General features: G+C 42.5%; 1 protein-coding gene across 8 annotated transcripts in view; it reads right to left on the reverse strand.

The window, feature by feature from the left end:
- LOC126470071 (F-box/LRR-repeat protein 2) overlaps positions 1 to 26880 on the reverse strand; it is a 269884-nt gene that overhangs the window by 159300 nt on the left and 83704 nt on the right. The window contains exons 3-4 of one of the 8 annotated variants that reach the window (XM_050097579.1): positions 1295 to 1393; positions 1107 to 1211 (exon numbers count right to left, since the gene is read on the reverse strand). The exons of the other annotated variants lie outside the window; for them this stretch is intronic. Of the exons in view, the coding sequence (XP_049953536.1) occupies positions 1107 to 1211; positions 1295 to 1393 (204 nt within the window). The remainder of the gene's footprint in view (positions 1 to 1106; positions 1212 to 1294; positions 1394 to 26880) is intronic. 8 annotated transcript variants of the gene reach the window in all.

Here is a 26880-nt window from a genome sequence, read left to right on the forward strand (position 1 = left end):
AACAGTTAATAAAACGTGATCTAGACTTTTCTGTTCGTTAAATAATAAAATACATCACTGATTCCTTCAGCCACATAACTCGGCTTATCAGTAATAAATTTATTTTGCGATCCGGTCGGAAGGTACATTTTAAAATACATTATATTTTTTATTTTTTCCATTTTTAAGGAACCAAACTGCTGAGGTCATCGGTCCCTACACTTACAGACTGCTTACACTAACTTATGCTAAGAACAACACACACACACACACACACACACACACACACACACACACACACACACACACACACACACACACACCCATGCCCGAGGGAGGACTCGAACCTCCGGTGGGAGGGAATACACTTTATATATACCTATCTCTGCAAGAGTTATTTCTTTTGCTGATACACAAGTTAAAAATCCACGGTGCTTCATTTTAAGCATTTCTCGGCTTCAAAAGTAAGGGGCGGAATCTGTCGTGGTCTAGATCCGCAGAACACCTTAACAGCTCCTTGTAGTTGGTTAACGGAAACTGCAAAAAATTTTGGCTCACGCTGACCGAAAGCCGATTTCAACATAGGCTGATCAGCATACGTAGCCAGCTCACTTTGCGCAAAGTAATTATTAGAGGCTTTTAAAAGACATAATTGCCCAAATTTTAACGTTATTTTATGTACGAAGTCCACAATTGCTGTTACAGTCGTTGCCCATTTTCAAGCGGAATAGTTTCGTATGAACACATAAAAATCAGACTACGTACTTAGTTGCATATGGATTAACTATAAAAACCAAAGGCACCAACGATACCTTTTTAAAAGTTTTCTATGACTGTGAATCGCCAGCAAAAAAAAGGTAATCAGTTACAATAGGACATCCTTGGATATAAGGCTGCGATCAGGTTTTTCGGCACACTGCTGTGTCTACAAATAGAGAAAGTGACGTTAGCAACGCAGAAGTTAACCATTCGCAATGCTTTTACGAGTCTGTCTCGTGATAAGGAATGCGAGTCAAACGTGAACATCACGAGTCACACTCGCGGGAACAGTCGGGCCAAATATAAACATCGCGAAACAAACTCATGTGACAAACATTTGTCACTTACAATCGTGGTTTAGTTCTTACCATTACGCAGTTGACAGCATCTGGAGGCTTCTGCAGTTCCTGCTCCGTGGATCCGTCTCGACACATCAACTTTGGAGTACGATCTGAAGGTGGTCCGCCTTTGGACTGAAACCAGTCACCAATAAATGTGATTTGTGCTATCTGGACTGTTTTTTTAAGTATAGTGAAAAATAAAAATGTCGAATTACCGGTCTACGGAAAGCGTGGAAAACCTTCAGTGGCTGAAACACTTCTTTGATTCTAAGCGCAATACTGGGCCCGTTTCCCGAAACATTCCGATCCGACGCCTAAAAAGGAAAAAAACAAGGTCTTGCATAAACAACAAAATACGAAGCGAAACGGTGTGGGAATGCACGGAGTATAAAGTGGCCTTACATCTACCACAGTGCTTTCGAAACTACCATACCATGCAAAACTACCAATTGTTAAGAGATGTAGGCATTTTACTACTGCAAATTCGTTCGAGGGAAGCATACGTTCTTGTAATTAAATTTTTCGTTGACACAGTATCTACTTTCAGGTGTCGTGTTATTATATTCCTTCTGAAGAGGTCAAACTGCATGTCGCCAGAACTTACCATGACGCTATGGATTCTCCTACTGCTGGCTTCGGAGCCGCGAACCTTGTTCCGCGAGGAACGGGGCGACCTTACACCGAATACATGGGAATCTGCCTCTGGAAGCCTTCGGTTTCGCATCGACACTTCGGGGCCACGGACTTTGTTCCTTGGGGGACGGGGCGACCTTACACCGAATACAGGGGAGTCTTCCTCTAGGAGCCTTCGGTTTCGCACAGCTACTTCGGGGCCACGAACTTTGTTCCTTGGGGGACGGGGCGACCTTACACCGAATACAGGGGAGTCTTCCTCTGGGAGCCTTCGGTTTCGCATCGCTGCCATTACTGGTTACACAGAAACAAGTGACGACTCAATCGTTAAGGGGAAGCCACCTCGACAGAGCCCAACTACCGAACACTTGTGAAGTCAACTACAGAACTGACGAGCGGATTACTTGCGCGAGACTGGGCGAGGGAGGAAGGGGGAGGTGAAATTACAACATCAGGGGGCGTTTGTGGGTGAACCTAGTCAGCCGCGTTTTCAGCATGACTCATTTCCTTGCTGGACAGGGCCGCCACCCGCTGTACTTACACGACCCACTGACAGTGAAATAACTGCGAGTTCCGATGTTCCAACGTCAAAGTGTCGTGATTCATCCTACTAAATATAGAGCAGTCGTTTCAAACCGATGGATCGTTACACTCTGTTGGAGGAGGAGGAGGAGGAGGAGGAGGAGGAGGAGGAGGAGGAGGGGGTCAGTTATATCTAGTTCAATAAGTACACAAATTTACTTCAAAAATTCATGTCAATTATCGCTATTTGTTTAGGTTCTAATATTTATTATCGAGGACTTTCAAACGAGAATCTGGCTGTGGTATGATGAGTGGGCAGGTCACAGCCTGTGGAACGCATGAATTACGTTATCTGAAGAACGCGGGCATTTAGCGTAGACCACAACTTACTGTAACGGGCCACTTCCTCGGCTTGGCGCATCCACTATTTCCATCGCGTTATCGCCTCGCTTTTAGTTGTTTGTATCACCAGCCAGTTTTTCGCTCGTCGGCGGAGCCAAAAGATCTGATAACGTGTGTGTCTCCAAACTGACGTACCCTGTGGATGTCTTTCGAGAAATAAATACGCTAAACGCCGGATTGCAGAGAATCATGGTGAATATTTTAACAGTGGATACTGAAGTTTCCACGTATCTTCCTAAACTGAGGCGTTACAAATGCAAGGCTGAATCTAATGAGGTTTCAATGATCACAGAACTGAGCATTATTCAGTGCGTGCCTTGAATACTATTGGCATTCACAGATGAAATAAGTCTTCGCATGTCAGGTATCTCTTGACGAACAGCCTATAGGAAAATTACTGGCAGTTCAAAATGGTTCAAATGGCTCTGAGTACTATGGGACTTCTGAGGTCATCAGTCCCCTAGAACTTAGAACTACTTAAACCTAACTAACCTAAGGACATCACACACATCCATGCCCGAGGCAGGATTCGAACCTGCGATCTTAGCGGTCGCACGGTTTCAGACTGTAGCGCCTAGAACCGCTCGGCCACTCCGGCCGGCTACTGGCAGTTAAAGTGGATTCTGCGTAGCAGCTTTGCACGTCTACCACTGCCAATCACACGACGTGATTTTGTTTACATTTTCGTGACATCATCTCAGTATCACCGCAATGCCAGGCAGCTGTGTCTTAGTGTTGAGGCAGCCATTTGCACTTGGCAGTTGAAATCTGGCAATAACTCCGCTAGCTGTCTAGGATCTTCTGTCGTCGCATGGAGTATACCTACTACTTTCTTCATTCGCAAAATCGAGAAATAAATGGGATTCTAAGACCGTTTTCAGTAAATGTAATATTGTAGCTAGGGAAATTGCACTTTCTTTCAAATTTCGCTAACTCTGCGGAGAAACAGAACTTGGAACAATCTAACACCTGGCGGCGTATATCCATTATTATCGGACAAAGCCTTAAAGAGTCAATTTCAATTTGCCACAATTTACATAAGTGAAATTGAATTTGTGACTGATACGCATTGGCAGGGAGCGAATCGAATATGAAAATAAGTAGTAGAAACAGCAGAGCCAACCGTCTCATCTATTCATTATTTCCTGGTCTGATAAAAATACGTACAATACAGTTAATTTTTGGTTGCTTGAAGGTTAACTGAATATTTTTTACGACGTCATATTAAAATGGTAGTGTTTTTTATTTCAGTCGAACGTTTAATTTGATGCTAAACTTTGTTGGAGGTATTGGTTACGTTTAGACCCGTTTGGGGGTAATGTTCTCAGGGGAACTGTGGCAGCCCAACCCTCACCGATCCTTCTTCAGCTTTTTTAAAAAAATATTTACTTACCTTACACTCCCTGCGCGTAAAGACAGAACGGACTCTTGTAGGACTTAGTTCTTTTGAAGATACATTGTTGTAGCTATATTTGTTACATAAAGAGAATGTATGTGAAACAAATTATGTGAACAGTTTTTTTTCTTACTTGTGGCCCTTTCGTAGTCTGAGTGACTCAGTGAGAGGTTTACGGTTCGCGGCAATAGCTAGTCTGTACACCCCTGCTATAACCATTCCTGAGAAACACACGTAGAGAACGGCAATAGATCTTTTAAAGCCTGTAAATATGCCAGTGGAGTTCATCTCAAGATTTATGGAAGTCATTTCCTCGGAATCGCGGTATGTAGTACCAGATGGATTTAAGCGTCAGCTGCAGATACGGGATTTCCACCACACTCGATGTCGACTGAGTTAAGGAATGACGGGCTTCTGTGCTTGAAACAAATATGTCGTTCGCAGGTTGTGATGTTTGCAACAGTTAAGACGGGCTGAGTTAATGTGGCAGTCTTACTATACTCTCAGGGTTTCTTGCTGCCGCCTCCCATATCTCAGCTAGTTGTCACTTCCGCTCCCTTGACACATTTCTGATAACAGCCACGCTTCGTTTACGTCTCACAAGGAGAGGCTAGACCCGGCGACCCACTGATTTCGATGAGCTGTGTTTTAAAAAGGTTGATCCGTATTCATAAGACTATATCTTCTACATGAATGAAGACAGAAATTTGGGTGGATTTTAAGAGAGATTATTTTCAATGGAACCAGCTTATTTTAAAAGTATATATCCTTTACATGCCTGGATATAGAATTAGGTTACTTCTGAAAATTACGTTTAAGATCAGAGTATTCATTACCTTTCAAAAATGTTCGATATGACCACGGGAAGCACGTCACACATTTCAGTAGGTAGTGAAACCAGTCCCATATTTGTGCGAGCGAGCATTCTCTGCTGTTGCTGCTAGGCGTCGCAGTTCACTCAAAGTTATTGCACAAGTTGAGTCATTCACAATTACCCCCAACAACGCCCTTCACACACGCACACGCACGCGCGCGCATGAAAGTGTCTGCGTATAGAGTTATTCATGTGAAAGTGAGCGAAAGTTTTCTAAATGTTTGCGAATCGTGTAACTGGGGACTTGAGTAGCATTCCGGTATTCATCTAGTGGGATGTGGGACACAGCCTGCAAACTAAATCCAGGCTGGTCTGCACACAGACCCTCGTCGTTAATAGAGTTTACGGGCGCCTAACGGGGAGGTTATCGGTGCATCGTTAATCCGCCGGGCAGATTCGATCCGGGAGCGGCGCTTTACAACACGCATAGCTATCCGGGGGGGAAGCTTAGGCTACTTTGCTTTTGCCTGCTCATTCATTTCCCTGGATTCTAACGTGCCCTGGTACACAACAGTATACTACAATCTTCCCCCGTTTTTGTAGCGAGATAAGGAAGCCTTATCATATTACTCATTTTTCTCTCCTGGGTACAACTGTCTGACAGCTTGGATGGCTGAGCGGCAGTCTGGGCAGTTGAGATAAGTGAAATCGTGTCTACATTAAAAGGCAATTAGAGTTTAACATACATACAGCGCCATTAGAGGCGGTTCACGTGTTCAGTTGAAGGACGGAAGTGGGTACCAAGCTGAACTCTCTAAGAACACATCCCGGGAACAGAAAACCCAATTCTGAATGACTGGAGTGTTTGGAACGCCACGTAGACCAACTCAAATCTCTCTCTCTCTCTCTCTCTCTCTCTCTCTCTCTATCTATCTATCTATCTATCTATCTATCTATATCTTATCTTTACATTAGGTATATTCGCTAATAATAAAGTAGTTCGCCAGCTTATTAAGACTCATCTGGCCAGTCTACGACGGGCTTCACTTCCCCTCGCTTAATGTAAGCTAAAAATCGTTGACTTAAAGTAACCTGAAGTTAAAGTCAATATAAACTTCTAGCCATCAAAATTTCAAGACCAGAAAAGACAGCAAATAGTGAAAGATAACTTATTGTGTGTATATAATACAGCAGGAAGAATACGGTATTAAATATGTTTATGATTTAGGGGTGTACTAGGTAAGAAATTTAGTACACAACGCTGCCACCTCTGCCAGCAATAATGGTTCTGACCTGACGGGTATCGGCCGGCCGCGGTGGTCTAGCGGTTCTAGGCGCGCAGTTCGGAACCGCGAGACTGCTACGGTCGCAGGTTCGAATCCTGCCTTGGGCATGGATGTGTGTGATGTCCTTAGGTTAGTTAGGTTTAAGTAGTTCTGAGTTCTAGGGGACTGATGACCACAGATGTTAAGTCTCATAGTGCTCAGAGCCATTTGACGGGTATCGAGTCGAACTGATCTTTGACGACAGATACGGGCACATCAGTTTATGCAGCTTCATCTTCGCCCGAGTCAATCATTTACAATGGTAAGCGAATGGTGACGTATCAGTCTCTAGACAACACATGACCAGATGTTTTCAACTGGTGAGAAATCTGCGGACCTTGCCGGCTAGGGAAACAGTCTAACACCCCCTGTGTCTAGAAACGGGTCTGGATAGCGAGAGCAACATGCGGTCTTTCGTTTTGTTTTTGAAAGATAACCTCACAATGAAACGGCGAAGATGGGGCACAGTCACTGGACTGAATACATAAGAATTTTAACGGCTGTTGTCAAAATTACAAACTATGCGAACCACAGGTGATCGTGTTGTATACACGATGGCACATACGCAGACCAGTATCATTTGTTGTCCACAGTCCAACGTGATGCTGTGTGCAGCAGATTTACCTATCTGAAAAGACGACAAGGTGCGACTCCTATATTCAGCGTTGTCATTGGGCGCACCACTGACGGCGCGACTTTCTCTGCGTGGCCGAGAGGTTCTAGGCGCTTCAGTCTGGAACCGCGCGACCGCTACGGTCGCAGGTTCGAATCCTCCCTCGGGGATGGATGTGTGTGATGTCCTTAGGTTAGTTAGGTTTAAGTAGTTCTAAGTTCTAGGGGACTGATGACCTCAGAAGTTAAGTCTCATAGTGCTCAGAGCCATTTGAACCATTTTGACTGTCTCTGCTGCCGCGTCGATGTCAGCCACAACAATAGTCGCAGTGCTGACAGGTTTTGGTGCTCCAGACGTCGTAACACCGTCCGTCTGCAAATTTATCTTTGCGAACAAGCCCATCTCCCGAATCTGGCTACTTTGCGTGACTGTCTGATCCTGCACGCCCGAGCGAACGTCTGTCCCATCGGGCGTTGCTCTCTCGATGCCGCTGAGATTCTGTATGTCGATGGGTATGGACCTCAAGAACCCATCGATTGCATTTCGTATAGCAGTCGTGAGATCCCGACCAAAGCAAGCAGCAACGTCCCGGAACGATAAACCGCAGCCTCGATAGGCCACAATACTAACGATGTACAACTTTGCAGCTACATCTATACTGCGCGATCACTGTCAAGTGCCTGGCACAGGATACGTACCAGTATACCAGTATTAGGCCCTTTTCTCGTACCGTTCGCTTATCACGTATGGAGGAGTGGGAAAATGATTGTTTCATTGCTTCTGTGCGTGCTGTAATTAATCTAATCTTATCCTCACGATCCTTATGGGAGCGATATGTAGGGCGCTATATACTGCTAGAGTCATAACTTAAAGCTGATTTTTGAAAGTTTATAAGTAGGTTTTGTCGTGGTAGTTTACGTCTGTCTTCAAGAGTCTACCATCTCAGTTTCTTCAGCATCTCTGTTTCTCTTTATCTCTGTCGCACAAGCCTGTGAACATTCGTGCTTACTTTCTCTGAATACGTCCAAAATCCCCTGTTGGTCCTATCACACACTTGAGCAGTAATCTAGGATGGACCACACGAGTGATTTGCAAGCAATACCTGTCCGCAAGCAATCTCCTACGTAGACTAACTACTTTTCCTTATCAGTCTACCAATAAACCGTCACTTCAGACCCTTGTAAGCGTTACACCCAAGTATCTGTATGAGTTTACGGATCCCAGTAGTGACTCACTCACATTATATTCATACGATATAATGCTGCTTTCGTTTTGTGATATGCACAATTTTGGATATTTGAATATTTAAAGCAAATCGCCAATCATTGCACCATCTTACCGTATCTAACTTAATATTTGTACAGCTACTACGAAAAGTCTGAGGTAATTATTAATATTGTCCGCAAGTTCATTAATGTACAAGGTGGTTATAATTCAACTTTCCCTACTTGGCATGGTCCTTATGAAAAACTAGCGACCGTACGACAGTGCAACTTTATTGGACCACTTGTAAGGACACGTGGAAGAAAAGTAACGAATAAACAATCGAAAGAAACAGATTTTAATTTCAGTTCGAGAAGGTAACTATTTGTCACTTGTGTACCATGTTTACATTCCAGATTACAAACACTGTTCAATGTGATGACTATCTGCGTCCACGACAGCCTGGAACAGCAATATAGATTTCTCCACTGTTGCACAACACAACGGTGGACCACGGAATGTTCAACTGTCGTGACACAGATCCTGCACTGCTTGATGATCGCACATTGAGTCCAGCATTCTCGCCCACGGAACAGTAATTTCTTCAACAATTTGTGACGCAATCGGCCATCGACCTCTCCCAGCACCAATTCGAAAATCCCCAATTAATTTGAACTTCCGAATCATGTTCTTCAACCGCGGTGCGGAAAGAGGACCTCTCCTTATCCCTTTACTGCGTCGATACTTACGAAGAATAGCAGCACTATTGCTGTTGTTTTGATAAAACAGCTCACCTCGTCCAGACGTGTGTCGACTGTCTGCCGCTGTTATTGACACTGATGCTTGTGTTTCAACCCTACATCGTTGTACTAATACCAGCGACTAATGACAATCTATGTCACTAACAATGCAAATCCTGCAGCACACTGTCTGAACATCATTTCTATAAAGTTGGGTACCCATATGGTAAAAAGTTTTCCGTCTAGACTGTCTCAAGAAGCAAAAGTTTATTTATAACCAGCCTATACAACGTGAACAACACACTTCTCTGGGGTATACCCAAAGTTACTTTTACATCTGTCGATGACAATCCAACATAACGTGGTGCGCCCTCCCTACCAAGAAATCCTCAATTCAGTAAAAAATTTCGTATGATACCTCAATACGATACGACTTTCGATAATAAGCGTAGGTGTGGTACTGAGTCGAGTGCTTTTCGGAAATCGAGAAACAATGCCTCACTGACTGACTGACTGACTTACTTGATCCATAGCTTTTAAGAAAGTCATGTGAGGAAAGTGCGATTTCGGTTTCACATGATCTTTGTTTTCGATATCCATGCTGGCTGGCATGGAAAAGGTCGTTCTATTCGAGATACCTCATTATGTTTGAATTCAGAATATGTCCAGGACATTGGACGGTAGTACTGTGGATCACTTCTGCTACTCTTCTTGCAGACAAGATGATTTCACAACAATCAACATTCAAATGCGGTTTCTGAATAAGAAACCCGCTGCGTAGTCCTTCCTTACATACAGAATGTGGATGGCGTTATTTCCATCTATTTTGCGCGGTTGTGCTGAAATGCTGATCACTTTCATATCCAAGGGTGTAGAACAGTTCATGCCAATTTGATGTTTGTTGCATGGCGCCTTGTTCACGAAGTTGCAGTTTTAATGGCCAGCAGTTTAGCTTGCGAATTACTTGGTAACTTCTCCATTACCAAGAACGAAAATAGCAGGAAGCTTAACAGAAACGACAGAAGCAACCGTAGCCTTCATGCGAATCGTTTCCGTGCGGCCTAAAAATCGGTCGATATCCTACGCGAGCGCCGGCTGGTGAATGATTTATGATTCGGTGAAATGTGGCGTTTTCACGGCCCGGCGTACCAGCCAAGAAGAGTTGGTGCGCTGTTAACGAGTGCAGTAGCACTACACATATTCCTGTCAGTTTGCACGTAAATGAGTCATCTCATACAATTTCTTCACTTCGAAATATCTTAAATCTTAGTCACACTTGCCTCTGAAGCATTCTTAATGCCTGACTTTTAATGGCATTCGATTATTGGATAGATATTCAACGACGTATCCAAAGGTCAAATACCAACGTCCAGTGCTCAGCTCTGTCAAAACAAGAACTCTTCTGTCGCTTTTTCTCCCACCTCAGACGGCTATGTGTAAATATGAAAGAACAAAGTTTTACCATAGTTATGAGTACATGTTTAACTGTAGGTCCTATCTGGCTGTCTGTGCAAATCAGTTTAAAAGTCAAAGTATGGTAAGCGCATATCGCAGGCAATATTGAAGCTCTGTGGTTTCAAACGAACCTTTGACTTCACGACAGCTTTACCTTCTACATGGCAGTTACTGCACGGCAAATCGGAACCGTTTAATGCAATGACCGCACATAAGCAGTTGTGTTGGACGGAAGTTCGATCTATATTCCATTGCTAAGTTGTAGTTCGGGGATGAACTATAACGGTAATAGATGAAACATTCTGCACATGCGGATGATCACAATGGAGATGGTAGTGAAGCTTGTGATTTGTGTTGTCTGGTCTATTTCCCCACATATAGTGAGAAGGAACTATTACTCTTGTGGAATTGACACTTCTGCTCCGTAATAACTGTTACATATTTTGTCACAAAGTTTCTCGCTTGACATCGTATAAGAAACATCTTCGTGCAAGTAGGGCGTCTCTAGGTGGTCTAAGGCAACAGTCGCTGATACAGAGTATAAATACTCTACAATCCACATCAGGAGTCAAATTGGGACCTTGACTCGCGCGGGTAATGGTCTTACCAATTCAGCAATGAAGACCCGCCATACAGCCCAACTCATAGCTTGAATTTGCTAGTACCTCTGGTTATATCCCATTTCGCAAATCACCTCTGGATACCAGGCTCAACTATATGGATCTCAACTCACAGAATAAGGATCAGACATCTAGATGTGTGTCTCAACATCACCTAGTTTTCTCCCAAGTACTTTTGAGTCTGTGCAGCTAATAAGGTTCGGACAAGTGGCACTAATGACTCCTACACAATTTTTTTTTGAAGAGGATCTGTTTATGTGTAAATCGTTGTCAATCACTCCCGGGGAATGAGCTATGGTAATTGCAATTTTCGTCTGCATTGGGGTGCGTAGCCGGATCGTCGGAATTCCTTCTTCCTATAGTTGTTATTGTTGTTGTTGTTGTTGTTGTGGTCTTCAGTCCTGAGACTGGTTTGATGCAGCTCTCCATGCTACTCTATCCTGTGCAAGCTTCTTCATCTCCCAGTACTTACTGCAACCTACATCCTTCTGAATCTGCTTAGTGTATTCCTCTCTTGGTCTCCCTCTACGATTTTTACCCTCCACGCTGCCCTCCTGTACTAAATTGGTGATCCCTTGATGCCTCAGAAAATGTTCTCCCAACCGATCCCTTATTCTAGTCAAGTTGTGCCACAAACTCCTCTTCTCCCAAATTCTATTCAATTAGTTATGTGATCTACCCATCTAATCTTCAGCATTCTTCTGTAGCACCACATTTCGAAAGCTTCTATTCTCTTCTTGTCCAAACTATTTATCGTCCATGTTTCACTTCCATACATGGCTACACTCCAAACAAACACTTTCAGAAACGACTTCCTGACAAATATATACTCTATGTTAACAAATTTCTCTTCTTCAGAAACGCTTTCCTTGCCATTGCTAGTCTACATTTTATATCCTCTCTACTTCGACCATCATCAGTTATTTTGCTCCCCAAATAGCAAAACTCCTTTACTACTTTAAGTGTCTCATTTTCTAATCTAATTCCCTCAGCATCACCCGACTTCATTCGACTACATTCCATTATCCTCGTTTTGCTTTTGTTGATGTTCATCTTATATCCTCCTTTCAAGACACTGTCCATTCCGTTCAACTGCTCTTCCAAGTCCTTTGCTGTCTTTGACAGAATTACAATGTCATCGGCAAACCTCAAAGCTTTTATTTCTTCTCCATGGGTTTTAATACCTACACCAAATTTTTCCTTTCTTTCCTTTACTGCTTGCTCAATATACAGATTGAATAACATCGGGGAGAGGCTACAACCCTGTCGCACTCCCTTCCCAACCACTGCTTCCCTTTCTTGTCCCTCGACTCTTATAACTGCCACCTGGTTTCTGTACAAATTGTAAATAGCCTTTCGCTCCCTGTATTTTACCCCTGCCACCTTCAGAATTTGAAAGAGAGTATTCCAGTCAACACTGTCAAAAGCTTTCTCTAAGTCTACAAATGCTAGAAACGTAGGTTTGCCTTTCCTTAACCTTTCTTCTAAGATAAGTCGTAAGGTCAGTATTGCCTCACGTGTTCCAACATTTCTACGGAATCCAAACTGATCTTCCCTGAGGTCGGCTTCTACCAGTGTTTCCATTCGTCTGTAAAGAATTCGTGTTAGTATTTTGCAGCTGTGGCTTATTAATCTGATAGTTCGGTAATTTTCACATCAGTCAACACCTGCTTTCTTCGGGATTGGAATTATTATATTCTTCTTGAAGTCTGAGGGTATTTCGCCTGTCTCATACATCTTGCACACCAGATGGTAGAGTTTTGTCAGGACTGGCTCTCCCAAGGCCGTCAGTAGTTCTAATGGAATGTTGTCTAAGCCCGGGGCCTTGTTTCGACTCAGGTCTTTCAGTGCTCTGTCAAACTCTTCACGCAGTGTCGTATCTCCCATTTCATCTTCATCTACATCCTCTTCCATTTCTATAATATTGTCCTCAAGTACATCGCCCTTATATAGACCCTCTATATACTCCTTCCACCTTTCTGCTTTCCCCTCTTTGCTTAGAACTGGGTTTACACCTGAGCTCTTGTCATTCATACAAGTGGCTCTCTTTTCTCCAAAGGTCTCTCTAATTTTCCTGTAGGCAGTATCTAATTTGCCCCTAGTGAGATACGCCTCTACATCCTTACATTTGTCCTATAGGCATCCCTGCTTAGCCATTTTGCACTTCCTGTTCATCTCAATTCTGAGATATTTGTATTCCTTTTTGTCTGTTTCATTTATTGCATTTTTATGTTTTCTCCTTTCATCAATTAAATTCAATATTTCTTCTGTCACCCAAGGATTTCTACTAGCCCTCGTCTTTTTACCTATTTGATCCTCTGCTGCCTTCACTATTTCATCCCTCAGAGCTACCCATTCTTCTTCTACTGTATTTCTTTCCCCCATTCCTGTCAATTGCTCCCTTATGCTCTCCCTGAAACTCTGTACAACCTCTGGTTCTTTCAGTTTATCCAGATCCCATCTCCTTAAATTCCCACCTTTTTGCAGTTTCTTCAGTTTTAATCTATAGTTCATAACCAATAGATTGTGGTCAGAATCCACATCTGCCCCTGGAAATGTCTTACAATTTAAAACCTGGTTCCTAAATCTCTGTCTTACCATTATATAATCTATCTCATACCTACTAGTATCTCCAGGATTCTTCGATGTATACAACCTTCTTTCATGATTCTTGAACCAAGTGTTAGCTATGATTAAGTTATGATCTGTGCAAAATTCTACCAGGCGTCTTCCTCTTTCATTTCTTAGCCCCAATCCATATCACCTACTATGTTTCCTTCTCTCCCTTTTCCTACTCTCGAATTCCAGTCACCCATGACTATTAAATTTTCATCTCCCTTCACTACCTGAATAATTTCTTTTATCTCATCATACATTTCATCAATTTCTTCATCCTGTGCAGAGCTAGTTGGCATATAAGCTTGTACTACTGTAGTACGCATGGGCTCCGTGTCTATCTTAGCCACAATAATGCGTTCACTATGCTGTTTGTAGTGGCTTTTATTCATTATTAAACCTACTCCTGCATTACCCCTATTTGATTTTGTATTTGTAACCCTGTATTCACCTGACCAAAAGTCTTGTTCCTCCTGCCACCGAACTTCACTAATTCCCACTATATCTAACTTTAACCTATCCATTTCCCTTTTTAAATTTTCTAACCTACCTGCCCGATTAAGGGATCTGACATTCCACGCTCCGATCCATAGAACGCCAGTTTTCTTTCTCCTGATAACGACGTCCTCTTGAGTAGTCCCCGCCCGGAGATCCGAATGGGGGACTATTCTACCTCCGGAATATTTTACCCAAGAGGACGCCATCATCATTTAACCATACAGTAAAGCTGCATGCCCTCGGGAAAAATTACGGCTGTAGTTTCCCCTTGCTTTCAGCCGTTCGCAGTACCAGCACAGCAAGGCCGTTTTGGTTAATGTTACAAGGCCAGATCAGTCAATCATCCAGACTGTTGCCCCTGCAACTACTGAAAAGGCTGCTGCCCCTCTTCAGGAACCACATGTTTGTCTGGCCTCTCAACAGATACCCCTCCGTTGTGGTTGCACCTACGGTACGGCCATCTGTATCGCTGAGGCACGCAAGCCTCCCCACCAACGGCAAGGTCCATGGTTCACCTATTATATAGGTGAAAACTTTACTGTCATGGTGCGTCAGTCGCAGACTTATGTGCGTAAATTCGTGGTAATCTAGTCTTCGAACACTTTATGTAGCGATAACCTGCAGAATTTAAGGCGAATCGGTCACTCATGACCAAGTCGACACAACAGCGCCATTCACAGGTAGATTTTATGTCGTTTAACAAGAAATGCAAAATATATGAAACTGCGCTAGCGTATCCTACAAGCAAGTAGTAGTTGCAGGTTGGCAATGATTATGGGCCACGTAGGTTATCGTTAGAACTGGTGGCAGGTGTCGAAATGCCAAGCAGCGAAAACTCGCAACTACGAATTTACCCGAGAGTGAAGGCTTTAAGGTGTTTTCTAAATAGAAGACCTCATCTGTCAGAAGCTTCCTTGATAATTTTATCTCAGAAGGATGAGACGGTGTCAACGTCTCCACATTGTCGTACTAACACCTACATGCGACATACCGAGTCTACGAGGAGGAAGAAAATGTAGCATTTGAAATAAAAACAGTCTTGGTTGCAATGTATTGTTTTATTAACGACGCGTTTCACCTTCGTGGGGCATCCTATGAATAATCTGAAGATGACACACTAAGTTTTAGTTCGAGAATGTCCTTGTTATACGGGAAGAAGTGAAACATTCGGCACAAACGTGCGATCGAAATCCGGGTAGCTGGTCAGTCAACTCGTAGCTGCAGCGCGGACAACAGCATTGAGCGGGCTCACTGAAATGCTGCGTTACGGTCGCCGTTTGCGTCGTCAGAACCATCGTACTACAGCTTAAAAAGCTTCTCAAGAGTGTCGAGTCGACGTCAGGGTCAATGCGAAACTACAAGACGGCAATGAAAGGTATTTCCCAAACCACTATCCTTTCTGGTCATTGTGTTTTTGATAGTTGCAGGGTGTTTTTGTTCTGTGGGCGTTACTGGTACATTTTCTGCTGGTAATGGCTGGATTACTGTGGCTGTCGTGAGATGCAGAATTGCTGCTTTAGCTGCACTGGAATCATTCACCGAGAGAGATGTACCTGCATTTAAAACATTTCACATGAGTGAGTTTGCTTACAGGGACTTCAGTAAATCACGTTACACTAGTGATATGCCACTGGTGGTGTTTGTTGGTCGATTCGGGGGAGGGGACCAAACAGCGGAGTCATCGGTCCCATCGGGTAAGTGAAGAAGGATGGCGAAGGAAGTCTGCCGTGCTCTTTCAAAAGAACCATACCGGCATTTGCCTGAAACTATTTAAAGAAATCAGGGGGAAACCTAAATCAGGATTGGATGGCCGTATGCGGGTTTGAACCGTCGTCCTCCCGAATGCGAGTCCAGCGTGCTAACCACTACGCCACCTCGCTCGATCACTGGTGTTGTCTACACGTAACAAGAGAAGAGTTGGACCAACAGAAGGTGTACATGTTGGGATGAAAGGACATGGCGGCACCACAGAAGGGTTTAACTGAATTGTTGATATTGTATTGTATTATCAATAAAGATTTATCCACCTACTTTAGCCCATGATTTATTTAAGAGTTTTTAATTCACATAATCTACAAATGCTTGCTGTACCAGACGGCGTATTGGAGCGGAAGACATTTAACGAAAATGTAATACCTGAAGAAGAAAACAAAACTTAAGCTATGAGAAATAAAATAATGGGAATGACATTTCTCAAACGGCAACTATGTTGCATTTTTAAGTATCTAGAACTAATTGGTTCTAAAAGAGCAACCAAAGTTACTACATGTCTTACACACCACTCGCAGAATTTACGACAAAGGAGGTTTCTTGAGTACTCTCCAGAAAGTTATTTATATAAAGGCTTCACGTTTCGTCGATGCGGAATTCGTTAAAACAGGCACAGCGCAAGGGCAGGGAAGGAAATAGTCTTTTTCATAGCAACCAACCTGACACTCGCCATAATGTATTTCGGTAAACTGTGTTAAGTCCTAAATCTGGATAGCCGATACTTCGTCCATCGCACTTTTTCCCTGAGTTACTTGGATAGAGCGTCTGTGTTCTATCCACATGACTGAAATGTATTGACTGACAGAGCTCGCCGACAGTTGAAGAGGCTCGTAATGTGTAATAGGCAGACATCTATGTAGACCATCACACAGGTATTCCAAACTGCATCAGGATCCACTGAAAGTACTATGACAGTTAGACGCGTGGTGAGAAAACTTGGATTTCATGGTCGAGCGGCTGCTCATGAGCCACACATCACGCCAGTAAATGCCAAACGACGCCTCGCTTAGTGTAAGGAGCGTAAACATTGGACGATTGACAGTGGAAAAAAGTTGTGTGAAGTGATAAATCAAGGTACACCATGTGGCGATCCGATGGCAGGATGTGGGTATGGTGAATGCCCGATGAACGTCGACTGCCAGCCTGTATAGTGCCACAGTAAAATTCGAAGGCGGTGGTGCTATTGTGTGGTCGTGTTTTCCATGGAGGGGGCTTCTACCCCTTGTTTTGGGTGGCACTATCACAGCACAGGCCTAATTTGATGTTTTAAGCACCTTCTTGCTTCCCACTGCTGAAGAGCAATTCGGAGATGGCGATTGCATCTTTCAACACGATCGAGTATCTGTTCATAGTGCATGTCCTGTGGCGGAGTGGTTACACGACAATAACATCCCTGTAATGAACTGGCCTGCACAGAGTCCTGACCTGTATCCTATAGAACACTTTTGGGATGTTTTGAAATGCCGACTTCGTGCCAGGCCTCACCGACCGACATCGATACTTCTCCTCAGTCCAGCACTTCGCGAAGAATGGGCTGCCATTCCCAAAGATACCTTCCAGCACCTGATTGAACGTATCACTGCGAGAGTGTAAGATGTCACCAAGGCTAAGGGTTGGCCAACACCATATTGAATTTCTGCATTACCGATGGAGGGCGCCACGAACCTTTAAGTCATTTTGAGCCAGGTGTCCGGATACTTTTGATCACATTGTGTACGATGAGCACGTTATTCCGATACAACTGCCAGAAATGGTCACTGACACAAACAAGCTCGTTGATGACAGCAACTACCAGGGAAGTTTATATGTTCTATAAATACATTTAATAAATAAATTTGCCTTTTATATATCAGTTCTGGATTTTTTCATAAACTCTGGACTAGTTTCGTAGCTGGCACCCGACTTTCACGTACACTAAGTTAACAGCAATATATCACGAATAGGCCAACAATTTACTATAGTTGTTCACTAACGCCGGTTCTCAAAAAAAAAAATGACTTAATTTTTAAAGGGATTTTTAATTTCAGAATCTAAACAGAAACTGGTTCGCCATTATAAAAGACTAAGGGACGGCGTTTTGGAGAAGCTGTGACGCAGAAGTAACTTAGTTTGTTTTTATAATACGTATATAGTTATCACAATATGTTATGTTAATACCGAGCTCAGGCATTCTGCTACACACATAATCGTTCCCACTGCTTCTACAGACCTTTTAAATTTTTCATAGGTTATTCAATATCAGATCATGTCTCTTAACACGGAAGGAAGAGTTCTTTTCTTTTTACAGACTTAGTAAGGATGAAACGGACACGTGTCACAACCTTCACGGAAGGATGTGGTAGACAGATATACAAAACCTATTACAAGCTGCTTGAAAGTTACGACCAGAACCGGAGGCCCTTATCAATCACAACGCGCCTGCTCTGCACAGTAGGGTCACAGGAAGCTCCCATGCGCATCCGGTCTCTCGGGGGCAGATCTGATCATTGGAAACGTCACAATACGGTATGCGTACCGTTTAAAATCCCTCGATAAATCCAAGTACTAAATTCTACAGATCTAGTAAAAGCGGCGAATGAATTGTATTCTACGAAACAATGTGTTTGCCGTTTCAGAGTACTGTACGTGCATTTCACGCAACCGAAATCTGACATCTGGATTTATTTTTTTATTTTTATTCCTACCTATTTCAATGACCTTATTGGACCATTCTGCAAGGTCTCTGTAGTACAAGCACGCAACTAACTGCTGATCAACATGGACGTCTATTATCTGCAAGAAACCCTACGGTGTATTGCGCGCTACCTCTCTCTTGTCGGAAAATTTCCATAATTTCTCAGATTTTTCTCACCGTTGTGTTGCGTTCATTTTGTGAGTTGTATGCGGGAACAAATACGTTGCCAGAATTCTTGGAAAGTACGCTCTGTGATGCTTAACGCCTCAATGCCTCTCCTGTAGCGTCTGCCACTGGAGCTGAATTACCATCTCCATAACGCTCCGCGATTAATGAAACTTTCCAAATGCGTGCTGTTTTCTCCGTTAACTTCATTAGCGATTCTCAAAGATGCACCGAGAAAATTCCGACGAACATTGTGGAGGTCAAAGGGTTTCATGGTACGTAACGCACTGAAATAGAGATCTTAACAAATATAAAAGCTCCTTGACAAAAAAATCATTCCTAACATGTATGAATTAGCAAACAATATTGTGCACGTGCAAGGAGTTAAAACCTTTGTAGCGGTGCAGGTACTGGTCACAGAGAAAGCAATAGGATAACGATTACCCTATGTATGCACTCAACACAACTGTCATAACAGTTTGCATTCCCGACTTGTTTGCCTCCATAGCTTTCAAGTTAATTACAAACGAAGTTTTCATTTCTACGTAATCAATGGAGATGCGCTCTGATACTGGCTATTCAGCCAGTAACATCTGCAGTAATTTGATTCCCTACTTGTATCTATGCAATTAGAGGCATTGCAGTACTTTTAACAACTAACGTACCTCCATTTCATTATAACAAATAATTATCAAAGGACGCATTTTATATACCTTTAATGTAATATACGATATACATCGTTTTTTTGTACTGTAATAAAAGTTCTATTTGCACAAATTGTCGGCAGAAGTGGTCTAAAAACAAAAACGTGTATCTTCAATGTGTCGATGCTTTCATCATCGACTGCGGCTCTTTAGTTCTATAACCTAGGTTCCAATACGGAATCTGTTCGGTTTAAACTAAGACGCGGTAAGCAATCTTGCGATGTATCGGTTCATGGTCCGTAGAACATTGCCGAAATAGGACAAGACTTAATGCGTTCTTCATGTGCGTGAATGCTTCGCAACGTGGAATTTCACGCAATTACTTCACGAAACTACTACTGCTCCTGATCCACGTTACATTTCACATCACGTGTGAGGACGGCATAAGATATGTAAGACGATGGTACAGAAAGGCCTCAAGTTCGACCGCATTGCATAACGGAAACAGGCGGAAAGCAAGGAGCCGCTGCTCGGCCCGCTATCAAAATAAAGCCAATATCAGTTGTCCAAATGAAAAAAAATCTGATGCTCACTTCTAAATGCAGAATCTGTAACAAGCTAGGTGCGTCTCAAAGACTCTGTGAATTAACCAGTGATCGAGGAGAGATGTCGAGAAGCGCCACGCATTGTCCAACGTGCAATTTCACGTTGCACGTGCGTCAAAAATTTATTGAGTCCTATTGGATGTCTGCAGAGTGCTACGCAACGTGAACCAGAACGATGCAAAATCGCTTTCTACATCACAGGTTACCTGAGGAGAAGCAATGCTGGAACACAGTTTAGTGTTAAAGCGCCGTATTTGTAGGTAAGGTGTTAGAACCATAACTCGTCACTTTTGGTACGATATATTAACTGAAGTGTCTACAAATGTCACATCAGTGGTTAATAAATCGCTACCATAACTCTACAGAGTGCTTAACACTTCGTGTTACAGGCTTGGAGAAATTGTCGAAGGTGAAACACTATCGGCTACTGCTAAATGAGCAATAAATCGATATTGTCACTCCTGTGAAAGGATTGTAATTTGACCGTGAACATGCGTGTTTGAAAGGTATCTGACGGTTTTAGTTTCTCGAAATACTTCTATTGAAAGGGAACAATAGAAGAATAAACGAGTTTCGAAACAAGATTCTATCAGTTATAAGTGAACTGCAATTACGTAAAAAGAGAACGGTCGCCAGTCTAATTCGGCAAAGTTAGCAATTGAGATTGTCTATGCCTGATACTAAAATTCTGTTTCGCAAATAATACAGAAGACGGAAGTATACTTTAGCAATTAGTGTAACAGTAAGAATCTTCCTGGCAGATTAAAACGGTGTGCCGGACCGAGACTCTAACTCGGTCCGGCACACCGTTTTAATCTGCCAGGAAGTTTCATATCAGCGCACACTCCGCTGTAGAGTGAAAATTTCATTTTAGTGTAACAGCAGTTGGCATTAACAACACAGCAGAAATATTAACCGTTCTTACAACCATTGGCTCTCAATAACACCATCTGTGTAATAAAGCAGCAAAGTAATGATCATTACAAGTAAAATGATTTGCCTATGATGGAGCACTAATAACTTGGAGATGAGTTTCTTTTATTACTTGAATTACTGGGAAATGCTGTCAGTGAAATGGTTTTCAGGTAATTATTTTTAATGATTATTATTTGTATTCTTAATGAGCATTCACTTCCTTGCACTATTTAACTCTAATGGGACATGTGATACCTGGATCTAGTACAGTTTGAATAGTTGTAGTTATCTGCTTACCACAGTTCACAAATATTAGACAACTGGAAAATGCACTTCATTAATATTGTAATACGAAATCGAAATCTGATTCAACATTTAACATGGACACCCAGAGTCCAACCTACCAGTAGACTCAGAAAAAGTAAATAACGTTAGTTCCTAAGCTGTACAGTGAATAACCCTTAAGCTGGTCCTTCAAGTCTACTACCCAGTAACTTTTATGAATTATCACAGTTTTTGCAGATACCTGTAATACTGTAATGAGATTTCAACAAGGACAAACTTTAAGCTACATACTTTAAATCTTTTCTTCGCAATTATACTTTAGTGAAACTTTAACTATCCTTTTATTAAAAAATACATAAATTACTTCAAAACTTAGGCTCATTGAAAGATTATGAGCCGCGCGGTTTGAGGCGCCATGTCAGGAACGGTGCGGCCCCTCCCGCCGGAGGTTCGAGTCCTCCCTCGGGCATGGGTGTACGTGTTTTTCTTAACATAAGTTAGTTTGTTGTTGTTGTTGTCTTCAGTCCTGAGGCTGGTTTGATGCACCTCTCCATGCTACTCTATCCTTTGCAAGCTGCTTCATCTCCCAGCACCTACTGCAACCTACATCCTTCTGAATCTGCTTAGTGTATTCATCTCTTTGTCTCCCTATACGATTTTTACCCTCCACGCTGCCCTCCAATATTAAACTGGTGATCCCTTGATGCCTCAGAACATGTCCTACCAATCGATCCCTTCTTCTAGTCAAGTTATGCCACAAACTTCTCTTCTCCCCAATCCTATTCAATACTTCCTCATTAGTTATGTGATCTACCCATCTAATCTTCAGCATTCTTCTGTAGCACCACATTTCGAAAGCTTCTATTCTCTTCTTGTCCAAACTATTTATCGTCCATGTTTCACTTCCATACATGGCCACACTCCACACACTCACCAGTTTGGTCCCTTAGGAATTAACACACATTTGAACATTTGAAAGATTATGAAATTTCCTACTCCAAGAAGTTTATTGATTATAGTGAAAGTTCACTGAAATGAATTTTCAACATAATAAATTTGGATACTCGGAAATATCGTAGCACTCAGGATAGGACATTGTCTAGATAAATGACTAAGGATAAAATACGGGTGCTCAACACGAAGTTTAAAGAACACAAACTTATTATTGAAAAAGAAACCACGTAACTGGTCCATGCAGTTATACAGTACTCAGCTGATAATTTGAGATGAAGGTGGTGGCAGCGTCGATCTCCTGTGACTTTTCAAAAAAGGCGGTCAAAGTGTACATGGCTCTTGCTGTGTAACATGTTCTGAAAATTCTCTTCTTAGCCTAGGATTTTCGTAGTACAGAGCTAACCAAAGGACGCCATGAATAATAAGCCAAATTACTTCCACATCCGAAGCTATATAATATGATCTTGCTGTTATTCTAGCCTCGTTCAGTTCACAAGATTGGAACACGTTGCCTCCTAGCCACCGACTAATTCTTGCCACGAAGGAGCCTAGGAGTTAGACCGCCAGATCCATCTTTTCTATTTCCGCCATGTCAGTTTTGTTGCAGATGGACTTCCCTCCAAGTTTTACATAATTATCAACCTACTTTCTCTATGCATAAAACAGTATTACAAGTAAAGTCAGAACAATATTTTTAAAATTATGTCCATAGATTAATTACACTGACATGAATTGGCATTAATAATGTATGGAATGTTTACATATATGTTACATCAAAGAGCTCGTTGATACAGAAATCACATTAAGTAAAAGCAGACAAAGAAGTTAGATACGACAAATATAGGTAATATCGATAATGGTGTTACAAAGGGAATTAGTAGATAAGTTTTAGATACGGAACTCGCGTCAGGAAATTTATAGTTTAGATGTAAAGTAAGTTTGAAGATCGGGTCATATTTCCCGCTTGACGGTACGCACATAGTGGTGATAATGAGCTCTGAGCTGCGTGCCGTGTAGGAGCGCACGGCATGATGTTTCCATACTCGTCGTCAGGTACTTTTCTACGTGAACGAAGGAAGTCTTCTTCAAAGTCAAGAGCACGGCACGTCCTCTGAGCACGATAGTCAACCCTCCTGGTTACGAACGTACCAGTTTCCCGCAGCCCTTATTTTAGTAGAAAATTGTACGTGATGTCATAACAAGGACTGATCTGACCAAGGCGCCCTCTGCTGAGTTTGTGTGCGTATCGTGAAGCGGGAGATATTTGAGTGAGCATATCTTCAAACTTATTGTATATCCAAATGTTACATTTATGGGCATGGATTTATTGTTAAAGTAGTAGTAAGTCCGATTCACACGCACTAGAAGGCTGTAAGAAGAATTGTGAAACACTCTAATGTCTGTGTGCATCTGCACTCGTCAATGTAGAAATGAGAACTTTGAAATGAACTTGGAAAATATGGGGGGCGCGTAAGTAAAAAACAGAATCTTGATCCTATTTATGTTTTGTGCGCACATACAGCATATTTTGTAACGTGCTGATTTCTCAATTTGAGAATCTTTGTTTGATTCCCGCACAGATATCAATTGCTCAGAAACGATCAAGGCTTCTCAATGATTTTTGTCTAGGAGGAAATCCAATACTTTCAAGATCTCTCTTCAACGCGTTAAGAGCTTTTGAATCAATCGACGTCTCAACAATCGTACACTGTCGATAGAAAACGTAGCTATCGAGCCCCGCGTTAATCGTTACTGAGCGTCATCAGCCAATCTGGGAGTCACATTCACGTTCTTATTAAGTCCACGTTCGCGTCACCGTTCGCTCAACTAGGAAACATTTTTTTTGGAAATTACAAAAATGCCACGACAAATACACCAGTGATGAAAGCCTAAACGTACAGAACAGAAGCTGTGTATTTACGACTGGTTCAGACTCTTTCGGGACGGAAACAAAATTGGCGATACAGCCTTCGACAAGGCTCGATGATCCGATAGAATTCCAGTCATTTCTTTCACAGAATTTGCAGCTGAGTTAGCAGACTCATTTGCTGATAGGATGCAAAGAAAATGCAGTCACACGACAAAGAAGACTGTTTGTAAAACACTCGGTACACACACAGGGCAGCACGAATTGTCACAGTTTGTTTGACTCACGGAGGAGCGTCAGCGAAATTCTGAGAAACCTGAATTGGCATACGCTTGAAAATAGAAAACTATACCGTGGAAGCCTACTTGCAAAGTTCCAAGAACCAGTATTGCGTGAAGCGGCAGATCCACTGGAAAATCCCCAAAGGTCACCGCTGTACAACCCCAGCCAAAAGTGTACTGAGGCAGATGATTTGTTTGAAGGCAAATAAAGGTTTTCTAACCTCATATTTTCGGCCGCAGCCTGCATGCTTGACATACTGTAATAACTTTATCAATGTTCAGATCAAGTTATGGAGTAAAGAAATGTTTTGTGCACTGAAAGTCGTAAAAGTGAGCGGGAAGTTGCTCAGTACTGCACTGAGGTGACAAAAGTCATTGGATGCCTGCTAATATGTTGTCGGACTTCCTTCTGCCCGGCGTAGTGCACCAAATCGACATGGCATGGATTCAACAAGTCGTTGGAAACAGTTTTTGATGTTGTTGAGCAACAGTCATACAATTAACGCACCGCCATTAAACTGTTTTATTGTTTATTTAAGTACAACCCATTTTTCGGCTTTTTATGCCATTTTCAAGTATGTTATTTTATGTCTTTAACATATATTGCACGACACATAACATGTTGTCAAGCTCAAAGCTGGTCAATATTTTTCTTAATTTATGGCAAACTTTGAGCTTGACAACATGTTAAGTGTCGTGCAATATATGTTGAAGACATAAAATACTTGAAAATTGCATAAAAGGCCGAAAAATGGGTTGGACTTAAACAATAAAACAGTCAAATGGTGGTAAGTTCCTTAAAAAAAAAAAAAAAAAAAAAAAAAAAAAAGTCGTTGGATGCCCCTGCATAAATATTGAGTGACGCTGCATCTACAGCCGTCAATAATTGCGAAAAGTGTTGCCGGCGCAGGATTTTGTGCAAGAACTGACCTCTCAGTTATGTCCCATAAATGACCGATGGTATTCATGACGGGCGATCTGGATGGTCGAATCATTCGCTCGAATTCTCCTGATGTTCTTAAAACTAATCGCTTACAATTGTGTCCCGCTGAAAATTCCATCGTTGTTTCGGAGCTAAGTCCATGAATGGCTGCAAATGGTCTACAAGTAGCCGAAGACAGCCATTTCAACTCAATGATCGGGTCAGTTGGAGCAGAGGACCAAGTCCATTCGTGTAAACACAGCCCACATCACTATGCAGCCACCATTAGCTTGCCCAGTGCCTTGTTGACAGCTTGGGTCCATGGCTTCGTGGGGTCTGCTCCATACTCAAAACCTACTACCAGCTCGTGCAACTGAAATTGGGACTCATCTTATCAGGTCACTGTTTTCCTGTCGTCTAGGCTCCAACCGATATGGCCACGAGCCCGAGAGGGGTGAAGCAGGCGATGTCATGCTATTAGCAAAGGCACTCGCGTCAGTCTTCTGCTGCCACAGACCATTATCGCCAGGTTTCGCCGCATTGTCCTATCGGATACATTCGTCTTACGTCCCACATTGATTTCTGCGGTTATTTCACGCAGTTTTGCTTGTCTGTTAGCAGTGACAACTCTACTCAAATCCCGCTGCTCTCGGTCGTTAAGTGAAGGTCTCCGACCACTGCGTTGCTCGTGGTGAAGGTTAAAGCCTGAAATCTGGCATATTCGGCACTCTCCTGGCACTGTGAACCTAGGAATATTGAGTTCCTTAACTATTTCCGAAATAGAATGCCCTCATGCGTCTAGCTCCATCTACCATTCCGCGTTCGAACTCTGTTAATTCCAGTCTTGCGACCATAATCACGTCGCAAACCTCACATGAACCATTTAATTACAGAGGACAGCTCCGTCAATGCACTGCCCTTTTATACCGTGTGTACGCGATATTACCGCCATCTGCATATGTGCGAATCACTATCTCATGGTTTTTGTCACCTCAGTGTATATTGAAACGCTGCACAGCAATGTAGTATAGGGGTTCTAAAAAGAAATACGGTAAAAAATAATTTTGGGAAGTCGAAATAGCACGTATCTGACGCGCCGAGAGTGTATTAAACAATTTTTTCACCATAGCGACTGACGCAGAAATAACTACATGCATGCCACAAGGCTGTTTTGTTACACTAAACGTAAAATTCTGGGCGCTAAACAACAACAACAATTGTTACCACTGTGCACGCCGGCCAGGGTGGCCGAGCGGTTCTAGGCGCTACAGTCTGGAACCACGCGACCGCTCCGGTCGCAGGTTCGAATCCTGCCTCGGGCATGGATGTGTGCGATGTCCTTAGGTTAGTTAGGTTTAATTAGTTCTAAGTTCTAGGGGACTGATGACCTTAGAAGTTAAGTCCCATAGTGCTCAGAGCCATTTGAACCACTGTGCACACGTTCGCGCTCTGTACCAACGGCAACACTATCACCACAGCAGTCCACATAGTTTAAGATACAGCCCATCAAAGGATTTCCCAACGATTAATGAACAAATCTATCACAAAAATTCTACTTGAAAATGATGTATCTGAAGAAGACGAAAGGACGACACTAAAGGTCACACCTAACAAGTGCGGGAGGTACAAATGATGCTACTACCATCGTAATAAATTTTCAAGAGGAATCTCATCCGCACGAACCAATAATTGTATTCATACTTAACAATGACATTTATTCGTAATTGTAACATCTGGCCTTGTCAAAAGAAAACCAAAAGAAATGTTAATTCTGTTGTTAAGATTCTTAGAAGAAACGTGCTGCACGAAAGAAGTATTTTCAGCAGCCTTATTCCACACTGCCTCGCCGAATTCCGCAAATAACCTTCCTCGAAGCTAAAGA

This window comes from Schistocerca serialis, chromosome 3, assembly GCF_023864345.2.
Source record: "Schistocerca serialis cubense isolate TAMUIC-IGC-003099 chromosome 3, iqSchSeri2.2, whole genome shotgun sequence".
NCBI lineage: Eukaryota > Metazoa > Arthropoda > Insecta > Orthoptera > Acrididae > Schistocerca > Schistocerca serialis.